We start from the raw sequence: 12,424 nt of genomic DNA, 5'->3' as shown, positions 1-12,424 counted from the left end.
AACATCTGCACAAAATATCATGCTATCACCAAATGAAGCTTTTTCTAAATTGAGTAATGTGTGTTGTGTAAATATCTTATATTTGATCACATTTGCATGAGAAAAACCCTGCAGTCATTCTTTTCAAGACTGGTAACTGAAACCAGCATGTATGAGAGACACCTTTCTGGTGCACAGCTGGAATATTAATATTCTAAATGATGCAGAGTTTAATGAAGATGTATTGACGGTATCAGTCTATAAATAAAAATCTAAAATATCCCAAAAATATAAATACTGCTTCCTTTGTGTCACTATAGCCTAAGGTGAAAGTGTTTTTAAAAAAAAAAAAAAATGCGTCAGTTAGGCCTCAGCATGAACTTCCTCTTCACATGTGCACTCTCCTGTAGACTTTTACTTTCTCATCATCAGCCTGAGCGGATGCATCGAAGGGCTGACCACATGTGTGAAGAAAACACTTGACTTCTTACAGCAGTATTGTGTGTGGCTGACAGCCTCTTCTATCAGCAGGAGTCCAGCATCTTGTCACAAATAGCTCAGTGTGTGAGTAACAGGGCCACAGAGAACGGAAGTGTGTGTTCTCGTATTTAGGAGCTGAGAGTGTGCAGGACTTTTAACAGCCTCAGAGCACTGACTGACTCCCTCCGTCTTCCAACAAAACTACTCCATCTACTGGAGACTGCAGCACCAGACAGCCTTTGTAGACACTACAATCTCACAGGTTTTGGATGCAAATCCTCTAAGTCTTGCAGTTTGCTCAAGTATATGATAGCCTGCTACATGGTCACAGGAATATACCTCATGGGCACTGGACCTCACACAGTTCGATGGGGGTTGTAATATTGGTGATCTAGGGCGTGAGACGTATTCCTCTTACACTGACATAACAGACAAACGAATCATACAATGCTGAGAAGAAGTACTTTACCAGACCATAGTAGCATTTCCCTTCATTTCTTCCTATGCATACTCAAATACTGCTCCGTTTCAATACATTTGAAACAGTCATTACAAATTGATGCCATTCAGCCAAACACTGTCCAAACCCAGAGAACTTGATTTGAAATTTTAGTGGAAAAGATCCCAGTGTTTCCAAAGGAACCAAATATGTCTGGTTAAATATAGGGGAAATGTATAAAAGTCTTAGGCATGAAAGTTTATTCTTGACCGTGGAAATAACTGTTCTCGACTCAAGGTCCTCGCTTTTTGCAGCAGATGAAGTTTTCTCAGTTGTCACAGGGTCGAATCTGATGACATGTTGACATGACGCATCATTATCATGTCTTAAAAGTAGGGCTGTAAATCGATTACAATAGTTAATCGCGATTAATCACAAATGAATCACACATTTTTTATCTCTTCAAAATGTACCTTAAAGGGAGATCTGTCAAGTATTTAATCCTCTTATCAACATGGGAGTGGACAAATATGCTGCTTTATGCAAATATATGTATATATTTATTATTGGAAATCAATTAACAACACAAAACAATGACAGATATTGTCCAGAAACCCTCACAGGTACTGCATTTAGCATAAAACAATATGCTCAAATCATAACATGGCAAACTGCAGCCAAACAGGCAACAACAGCTGTCAGTGTGTCAGTGTGCTGACTTGACTATGACTTGCCCCAAACTGCATGTGATTATCATAAAGTGGGCATGTCTGTAAAGGGGAGACTCGTGGGTACCCATAGAACCCATTTACATTCACATATCTGGAGGTCAGAGGTCAAGGGACCCCTTTGAAAATGGCCATGCTAGTTTTTCCTCACCAAAACTTAACATAAGTTTGGAGCGTTACTTAACCTCCTACGCAACAAGCTAGGTAATGTTTGGTACCAATGGATTCTTTAGGTTTTCTAGTTTCACGTGACGCCAGTATCTTCACTCTAGCTTTAATACTGAGCCCGCTACAACCTAAAACGTTGCAGTAAAGAAATGAGTGGCGTTAAAACAAATTTACTTTAGTGCATTATTATCACGTTAACTTTGACAGCCTTACTTAAAAGTGCTGTCATAAGTCATAAAAACAACAACATATCCATCTTCATGAAAAGAAATGGAAAAAAAAGTAATAATTGGATAGTGAGTTGGGATTGTTTTGTCAATTGATGTTTGTCTATTTCACTCACTGTTAACATCATATACACTTAGGGCGTATTCACACCTGCCTTGTGTAGTTGGGTTGAATTGAACCCTGGAGCGTTTACCCTCTCGGTGCGGTTCGTTTGGGCAGGTGTGAACACAGCAATCGCACTCGGGTGCACCGAAACAAGTGAACTGAGACCTCCTTAAAGGGGTGGTCTCGGTTCGCTTCCAAACGAACTGCGGTACGGTTCGGTATGCTTCGTTTTACGGTGAGAACATGATCCAGCCCAACTGGAGAAAGCATTGCGCCTTTTTGGATTAAACCAGCTCCGGTAGTGAGCAGCGCTGTGCACGTCAACAGCAGACACCAGACAACATCACTACAAAAGAGACTACGCTTGCCCTCTCTATTCACATCAGTACTAAACAGGTTTAATTTCAGGCTGTGTTGAAGACCACGGGCATACCTGATGGATCTTCAGAATATTTTTGGCCGATGAGCACGTCACAGTTTAAGAGGGTTAATGCACGCCTCCGCCTCCTCCTCCTCCGTCCTCCGTACTTGATATGCACCTTCGCCGACTCCAGTGCATCAATACATTGTTTTCCAGTCGCAGCCGCGCCTCATTTTCCAACTGTATTGTTGCCTTGAGTGACAAAACTGCTACGAGGTAAAAAAGAAAAAAAGACTGCCAGGGCCAAGAACAAGCCGCGTAGTTGTCTCTCCATTGTTGCGTTCTGGAAGTCTGCTCTTCTTTGTTTACTTCCAGGAGTTTTCCAGCATGGAAATTCTGACCAATTAGAAAGCAGTTTCTTTGCACACCAAACTTTCGATCCACTTGTAAATGCTGCCGTGTGAACACAAACCAAACTCAAGGCAATATGCAACATTATAACAATTTGGTCCCTGATTCAGACCAGAGCAAACAAACTACAGGCGTGAAAACGCCCTAACTGGCCACTTTATTAGGTACCCCTGTACAATGTCACATAAAGCAGCACCAGAACATCTATTTTTACAAAGATCACATTGTCATTGACATTTTGTCCTTCCCATTAACATACATGAGGAGTGCAGACTATTAGAAACACCTCTCTAATGTATAATGCAGACCAGTACAGAACGACTAACAACAACCTCAATGCTACAACAAATAGTACAGTGTCAAACAAGATAAAAACCCATAAGCACTAGAATCTCATGTTTAAATGTGTTCATCTTCTGATACTTAATGTTGTTTTTCTACCTGAAAAAAGAAAAGACACTGAGGACAAAAGTGCTAAAATGTACTGTAACTGTACATGTTGAGGAGGAACTCAATATTTCCTCTCGTTCCTCTTGAGAGAAATCTGTGGTGAGTCTGCAAACTGTCTCTGTAGTTATCATCTAATCTGGTCACATGACGAGTTGACTTCCTGCAACGAGCGCATGCACAGTCATGCGTCTTCAACAAGTACAGTAAGGATGAAGAAATACAGCCTCACGTTGAACACGTCTCAAAGTAAACAGTCTTTTTCATGTCATGAGACATGATTCAGCTTCAATGTCCTTTTTCCCAAAGTTTTTGTTTGCTTACATTTTTTTGCCCAGTTTCTTTGGGGGGGTGGGGGGGTCCTTGGTCCCTGTTTCCACTGATGTGTGACCTTTGACCTGATTAGACAGATTAACCCATTCCCTGGGAGCAGCATGGAAATTTTATGGTGGCCTCTGACATGTATGATCTGCGCTTCTCTTTTCCACCGTGGTCCATATCCACGCTTTGTGCACGGAGGTCGTGACCCCCTGATGCTGTGATGGGAGGGTAGTACCGGGGGGGAGGAGGGGGGCCCGGCTGGCATGGCGGGGCTGGTGGGAGGGTTAGTCAAGATTGCCTGCAGATATTGTTTCGGGGGGCCCTCTGCTTACTTAACGAGAGGATGTAGAACATAAATCTCCCAAGCCCTCTGCTGCACTGTATCATATGGGAGGTCACACATGAGGCCGCTTTGGTACAACTTCCTCTTCAGTCGCAGACGAACTGTAGCAGCACCCGATGCACAGAGTTACGGTGTTACTGTAGTAGTACACGGCTGTCATGTGCTTCTATCAACAAATACTAGATAATACAAGTTTTGCTCTCCAGAATCGTACCTCTCCTATATGAGATTATGTTTGTTCTTGGCATTGTCTTTTACAAAAGCTACATGGAGAGAGAAGAGCCTCCAGTTTGGGAACGGAAAAAAATGATAGTAAAGTCCGCGCTATGAACGGAGAAACGGCCTTGCCTGTAACTGATGAAAATGATTAAATAGTAAATGGTTAATGGACTTTCATTTATATAGCGCCTTTCTAGTTTTCTTGTTTCTAGTCTAGCACTTTACACTTCATGTCAGCATTCACCCGTTCACAAATACATTCATACACTGATGGCAAAGGCTGCCATGCAAAGTGCCAAACTGCCCATCAGTATCTGATCTAAATACTCATTAACGGCTCAGCCTTCAGAAGCAGTTTGGGGTTCAGTATCTCAATCAAGGACACTTCGACACGACTGGAGGAGCCGGAGATCGAATCACCAACCTTCCAATTGGTGGACGACCCGCTCTACCCCTGAGCCACAGCCGCCCCGACATGTACACAGTAGTTAGCAGAGTACTGGCATAATGAATTAAGGAGCCTAGACCTCATTTAAAGCAGCAGTGGGTAGTAGAAATGGAGCAAAATATGATAATGATTATTTTTATAAAACAGTCAGTATATCCTGACAGTAGTGCATGAGACAGGTAATCTGAAAAAAAATCATGTCCCTCTGTGTCCGTGTTCAATCAGATCCGATTTGAAGTCTGCCGTCTCTGAGCAGCTGTCAATCACTCGCGAACTCCGATTAAACGGTCAAACTAGGCAGCGCTGATCACATATGAATCAATGTTCTGTTACTGTAATGACTATTTCTAACATAAAATGTTTTCAGAATCATCTTGTAGTGCACGGTTTAGCTGTAAAATGAGAAAGTTTGTGACACGGCAGCCATGTTGAGATCTGTCGAGGAAATACCAAGCACCGCCCACCAGCCGGAGCACAGCCAATAGGAACGCTCTCTCTCTCTGAAATGACCTGTGATTGGCCAAAGTCTCCCGTATGTAGATTTTCTAAAGCCTGAAAACAGAGCCATGAGGAGGAGCAGAGGTCTAGTTTTCTCTTAGAACACTTGGATTACAATATGCTGAAAGGTTATTATGGGATTTTTGCCCAATGATGCCAAAAACATTCTGCCTACTGAAGCTTAAATTACATTTATCCAATACAACAACAAACAGGATTTATCACTTTAGATGAGAAGGAATCAATATAATAGATAAGTAACATTAATACTGACATGTGACTTAGTTTCAAGTAAAGATCAAGTAAATGCACTTTTCTGACATGCTAGTTATATGGATATAAACAATGAAGGAAAAACTACTCCTTTACACGCAACAATAGAACAATAGAAATAGAAATAGGAGTCCAGCAATGAATTGAAAGTAAAGACAAATAAGTAGTAAATTGTTCTTAGAGCTGCATTTAGGTCTACTGCTTCTTCTTTTTTTTGGCCACTTGGGAGCAGGGGTGCCATAAAGGGGGGAAGTTACGACGATTCTAAGGAGACTGTGACTATGGGCCCTAAAAATATATTAGAACATTAGGTTTTGTTTTTTTCAATAAAATATTATTAACCAATCATCATTACAATTTTTTCAGTTGGTAACACACTAAAATCACACACAAAGCACACTTATTTAAAGTGACCTCAGCTCAACCTCAGCTCAAGTCTCCAAAACTCTAAACACACTTTCTGCTTTGCACCCAATTTGCAATTAAACACGGCATTTTTTGCAGCACACTGCACACAGTTCTCTACATAAGACACAGGAATCTGACATAAAATCACTTGTTTGCCATTTGAAAACATTCAAAATGACACACGCATGGACCAATTGGCCAATACACGTGCCACCTGCCCAAACACCTAATTGCTTGATTGTTGGCTCATCAATCAGGATATACAGTAAGCACTATAGTAAGACCACAGGTGAGAACCTATTTACAACAGTAATGAAAGCCAACATACAGCAATGAGAGACCTGTTTTCAAAAACGTGTATTACAGTATTGAAAAAGCTGTAAATCATGTTTTCTTTTTTGTCTCCATTAAAGTTGTTGCTGTGTTTATGTACTATATTCCATTTAGAATATGTTCTGATCAGATTTTCAGTGCAAAATGCAACTTTTGGAAATGCATGGATGCATCGACTGATATTTACAATGTGGAGAGAAACAAATATTCATCACGGTGCAACATAACACGTCAATATATTCATGTACTTTAGCTACTCTAACAATCTCTCTGAAACAATCTAACCCAGACTATATCATTGGAAAAGTAGAAAGTGCTTCAGATTGAGCACAGCAGTGTTGTGGATCAAACAGAATCAGATCCTATGAACCATGTGTGTGCCATACGGTGACAAAACTGGGTTTTTATAAATTATTGTATAGTTTTGAATGAAGTGTTTCATTTGTAAATATGTGAAGTGTTCTGATACATGTGGGAATTGTGTGTAACGTTAGTGTTCGACAAAACAAGCCTGTTTTCAAAATCGTGTTTAAAAAAAGAATGTTTTATTTACAATGTATTAATAAAACTAACTTTCTTTTCGACAAAATGCAAACATCCAGAGAGCCATCCGCTGTTTTTTACCAGCTGACAGCAGCCATAAACTGTTTACTCTCCTGCACACACCTGTATTAACTGGGCAGTCAATGGACAACCTCAACGAAGCTTCGAAGCTACTCATAGAAATACAATTTCCCACAGTCAGTGAATGTAGCCTCTCCTGCTCAGAGCGTTGTATTTGAGATGAACCTCTTTAACTGTGGTGTTTAAAACAAAAAAACAAGGCTTTCTAAATTAAAATGGACAACCAGTATTCTTCTCTTCTACGGATATACTCACATAAATTATGAATAAACAGTTGAAACTGTTAGCTAAACCTGCTGTAATGGATACATGGTTGAACTATAGTTAGCTAAAAGTAACGTTTTGGTTGACTGGTTTAGGCTACCTTACCCGCCACTGGGTCTCTGCCATCCACGGCTGTGTGACGCAGGGCTCAGGTGGGGGGGGGTCCTCATGGATGCTGCCTGGTTGGAGTAGAGGTCCTCACCTGGCTCTTTAACGAAACGACTTTCTAATCGGTAACTTGTGTTTTTTTTCCGAAGTACAATGTCTCTGCTATCCTTTTCTCTTTTAGCCTTTCTCTTTGCTGCTCCTCTGCTCCTCTGCTCCGCCGGGTTTGATTCATGTCTGTTAGTTAGCAGCTAGCATAACTTCTAGGTAAGCTAATGTTAGTCAAACTTTCAAACTGTTGCGCTGTCCAAAAGAGTCCCCCAGTCACCTGAGCCTAAGTCCCGCCCCTTCCGGTGGACTCCAGGGGACCTTATTTGAAATGTTTTTTTGAAATAAGTTTACTTATTTATGAACGGTAGTCAACAGCCAGAGACAAGTATTGTTTTGATCCTACTTGGATTGCATCATGAATCACACAGATGATGTTTGTCTATTTAAAAGATCATTTTGCAAGTCAAGAAAGTCAGTTTTCTAGAGGTTTGTCGTAGTGTCACTTAGTTTAGAGTGAAACCGCTCAGTGAACTACTGTACATCTCTGGTCTCTAGCTGGCTAGCTAACTAAGCAATGTTCCAGGCATTGTGTAAGTAGCAATGTAGCGTTACCTGATGTGTTTTATCCAGTAACTCCTGGTCTTTTTATCAGCCAGGAAGCGAAAGAACAAGTAATAAAACCGTTAAAATTGTTGCTAAATAAATGTAATGTAATGTTATAATCTATGGTAATCTCTATTAATATATCATATTTCGTGAGTTTATCATAAATACTTAAAAATCATAAATTGCAACATGATTGATAAACACAGCTGTTACATAAATGTAGCAGAATTAAGTGCAGTATTTTCCTTCTGAAATGTAGTGAGTGAAACTACATTTTCAAAATGTAATATAATAATGTAATAACATTTTGGCAGGCTTATTTATAAATGTTAGCATACTGACCATTTATTTTCACGTTTGCTGACAAGGAATTGTTTGTTACTATGTGAAAGAGGAAATGTGATGATTTATTCGTGTATCTGACCTGAACGTATCTTGCATTTGAATTGTTCAGTTATGCAGAGAAACACTTGTAATGTGTTTAGACTTTAAAGGTCCCATATCGTGCTCATTTTCAGGATCATACTTGTATTTTTTGTTTCTACTAGAACATGTTTACATGCTGTAATGTTCAAAAAACCTTTATTTTACCTCATGCTGTCGGCCTGAATATACCTGTATTTACCTTCTGTCTTAAACGCTCTGTTTTAGCACATTTCGCCAGAATTGCAAAAGAATTGCGTTGCTAGGCAACAGCCTGGGTCCATGTGTACTCCCGGTCAGCTGATGACATTCACATACACTGCAACCAGGTATAAACTGGGTCACATTTAGAATGTTTACATTTAAATCTGTGTAAAGGGTCTAAATATTGTATTTGTGACATCACAAATAGACAGAAATCATGACAGCCTGTTTCAAACGCAGAGTTTCTGAATACGGGCTGTGTGTTTTTCCCTGTGGATTGAGCGTTTCGATACTTTCACAGTATTTATATAGGACTTAAACCGGCTTTATAATAAAAAAACATGAAAATCTCACTTTTTTAAAATATGGGACCTTTAAGACTCTTTGAATTTATCCCCTCAGTTTAAGGAGGTGCTGCTTTGCTGAGTCATACAAGTGAAGCATTGACTGAGGACATTTATGGGACTATGAAAATATTAACTTTCCCACAAACCAGCAGATCCCATTTTGAAATATTTTTTTCGCTCTGACCTTTTGACATCGTGTCAAAGGTAACTGCAGGCTGAGAGAATAATAAACATAAAAAATCAGTATTATTTTTATCTTAGAGATTTGAGGGGAAACACTGAAATGAAGGCGAGCCAAGAAGCAGTTTTTCTTCCACACATTCTTTTTATTTGTAAATAATAAAAATGAACTTTTTTTTTTAAATATAAAACATACACATCATTTGAGCCACATCTGTTATACAAACAAGTAACGTTGCAGTGAATGCTTTACTTTTTTCGAATTTTTCTTTTTGTTTCAGTGGAACACAGAAGTTGTAAACAATCAGCAATTTTTTTTTTCCTGTTAATACTGACAAAGAAAAAAGAAAAACCAGCTTCACCGGACGATGAAAAGAAAAGTCAACCCTTCTGAAGTGGGACTGAACATGGCCGGGGGGTTCAGACATTGGGTTTGAAGCACAAAGAAGTGTTCAGACGACGACTTTCAGAGTAGTGGTACACCTGTAGTTCTCACGGCCGCTGTGTTTGAGCTCGGCCGGGTTGTGACTCAAGTCCACGGTCTTGTGTTGTCCCACTGCATGGTCCCTAATGACGTATTAATCGCTCCTCATTATATGACTTGGCCCCTTTGCAAATATCACTGAACCCAATGAAAACCCAGCTGAATGGCTGTGCTGTATTTACAGTTTATGACTCTCTGTGCATCTGCATTTATTCTTTATATAACTTAACAGTTCATGTGTTCGCATATCTGAAATCATTATGTTGAAACATAATTCATATTTCCATATAAGTGGATCTGATTTGTACATATTTATTCATACATCACCTCAGCCCCTTGGAGGTATACTATGATGTGGAATAACAGTAGGAGGGGCTGTGAGGTCTGCTCAGTACCGCTGTACAGTACCGTACATCTTCCAGAGGGTCGAGGAAAGACATCACCGTAATCTTGGGATTTAGTTTGAGAGACATTCAGCACCGGACTGAGGGATGTGGCATTGACTGCAGTCGAGTTCAAACGTCTTTGCGTAATGGGAATGGCTTCGGTTTCTTGGTTTTATCTCTTTAATATTCAAGTACGAGCAAACTGTACAACTGCATGCAACATACAAGCGGCCCTACAGTATGTGGAACTAACACACGTATCTAGTTCAGTATCTTTTTTTTCTGTATCTGTTTTGTTTTACAAAAAGGTGCATGCAGCTTGGAACAGGTTCCAAAGTCATGCTGGCCCCGCCTTTTTCCTGGTGGGAGGAGTCTGCAGGCCGAACGGAGGATGAGCATTGGTGTTGGTGTCCCGACAGATCGGTTCTGATTGGTTTACTTTCACATTCACAGAGATGCACAAAGGAAACTGTGAGCGATTCTTCTTTTCTGTGTCTTTGTCCGTTTCCTTTACGACAAGACAAAGAGATGAATGGAACCAGCGACGGGATTGTTGCTTTTTTTCTTTTTTTTAACTATATGTTTTTTTTCAAAAAGTTAAACTTTTTGTTGTAAAAAAATCAAGCTCTTGTGCTCGTGTTTGAATTTCAAAATAATGTCAACTAAGGGTTGGTTAAAAACGTGCTAGGGTGAGGGAATGCACTCCTCAAAAAATGTGAAAAATTAGTCCTATCTTGCTCTCGCGTTTTTTTGTTGTAGTTTTTTTTTTTTTTACAGTGATGTTGAACCCTTGTGATATTTCAAAGTGACATAAATTGTATTTATTGGTCAACCTCCCAGGAGGCCTAATATACATCTATACAAAGACGACTGGCCTGGACGTTTGCCAGCGGTGGAACAAGGAAAACAACGCCGCACGCTAATCTCACCGTCAAGTGTAAAAATCTAAGCTGTGTCATCATCACCGGTCCTCCGCTGCATAACACTTGCGGACATTTAATAGTTTTTTATCTCTTGTGTTTTGTTTATTTTTTCTCTCCATGCACACACCAGACCGACAACATTATCATGAGCATTTTACGTACCGTAAAAACATTTTGTGCCAGTAGTAACGAAGGGAAAGAAATGAACGAACAAAGCAAACACGCTAAAACAGTGTGGCTTCAGAGCAGCCATGGTAAACATACTGAAAGGAGGATTTTTTCGACAGAGAGAGAGGGACCAGTGATGCGGCTCCAAGGTCTAGGCACCAGAAGAAGGCCCTGTGCTTCCAGACTGAATACCCACGCGAGAGCACCCACGCGAGAGCACCCTGCGTGACGGCAGGAGTGCCAGCAGTCTGTTGGGGGTTCTGGAGGAGGCCACTGCAGAGAGGACTGCGCCACCTGCAGGCGTGGAGGGTGATTACCTCTATCTCGAGTCCATACATTCTGATGCTTAACGTACATTTCTTTGCTTTTGTTGATTCAGTTAAAAATCACCCTGCTTCATTTGATTCTCTGACACTGTTTTCGTCTCCCGTCCGGAGAGCTACTGCTTGTTGTCTGTCGACAGCCCTGCTTCTTCAGCATACACAGAGAATGAGATTTTTCTGAATGGATATGAAACACTGAAATGTGACGCTCCCTACAACAGACAAAATTAACCGCGGCAGGAGTGATTGTCAGATCTCAACAAAGCTTTCTCGTTGTGACTGCTTCTGATTGTTGTTGTTCTACATTTCCGCCATCCCTTTTTTTTTTTTTTTTTCTCTCTACAGTACGATTCATGAGTTTGTCGAGCGCCGTAGAGCTGTTATGTCCACTAGGATCGGACCCCGGGAGGTCCGGAGGAGCTGTCGAGTGACGACTGGGAAGCCCGCCGAGTTAGGGAGGCGAGCGTCGGATCCACCAAGGACGACGGCGGGAACAACTTGTACCATCCAATGACTGTGCTTGATAAGTCCAGCTCCTCCAATAGGATTTGTGCAACTCCCATGAAGCTTTTATGGTCCATGCGGCCGTAGTCTCCCCATACAATCACCTGAAGGAAAAATCATTTTCTGTCAAATTACACAGCAAGCCTAGTTCCTCCTGTTAAAGCTAGGGCTGTCAAAGGTATCGCGATAATAACGCGTTAACACAAATTAGCTTTAATTAATTTCTTTAACTCATTCACGCAAATGATCTTTCAGAGGTTGTAGCGGTGAGTGAAGATACTGGCTTCACATGAAAATAGAAAACCTAATGAATCCATCGGTACTAACCATGTCTTACTAGCGTGTCATGAAGGAGGCTAAATAACGCTCCAAACTTGTGCTAAATTTTGGAGAGGAAAAACTGCCATGGCCATTTTCAAAGGGGTCCCTTGACCTCTGACCTCCAGATATGTGAATGTAAATGGGTTCTATGGGTACCCACGAGTCTCCCCTTTACAGACATGCCCACTTTATGATAATCACATGCAGTTTGGGGGCAAGTCATAGTCAAGTCAGCACACTGACACACTGACAGCTGTTCTTGCCTGTTGGGCTGCAGTTTGCCATGTTATGATTTGAGCATATGTTTTATGCTAAATGCAGT

At 40.8% G+C, this 12,424-nt stretch overlaps 1 protein-coding gene across 32 annotated transcripts in view; it reads right to left on the bottom strand.

Moving 5' to 3' along the window:
* Positions 1 to 9,255: 9,255 nt before the first annotated feature.
* The window catches only part of LOC141765101 (regulating synaptic membrane exocytosis protein 1-like), a 126,687-nt gene continuing 123,518 nt past the window's right edge, over positions 9,256 to 12,424 (bottom strand). For all 32 annotated transcript variants that reach the window (XM_074631006.1, XM_074630970.1, XM_074631004.1 and 29 more), the window contains one exon: positions 9,256 to 11,885. In XM_074631006.1, the coding sequence (XP_074487107.1) occupies positions 11,667 to 11,885 (219 nt within the window). In that variant the 3' untranslated portion in view covers positions 9,256 to 11,666. The remainder of the gene's footprint in view (positions 11,886 to 12,424) is intronic.

This window comes from Sebastes fasciatus, chromosome 3 (genome assembly GCF_043250625.1).
Source record: "Sebastes fasciatus isolate fSebFas1 chromosome 3, fSebFas1.pri, whole genome shotgun sequence".
Lineage (NCBI taxonomy): Eukaryota > Metazoa > Chordata > Actinopteri > Perciformes > Sebastidae > Sebastes > Sebastes fasciatus.
This window is presented reverse-complemented; position numbering and strand designations above follow the sequence as displayed.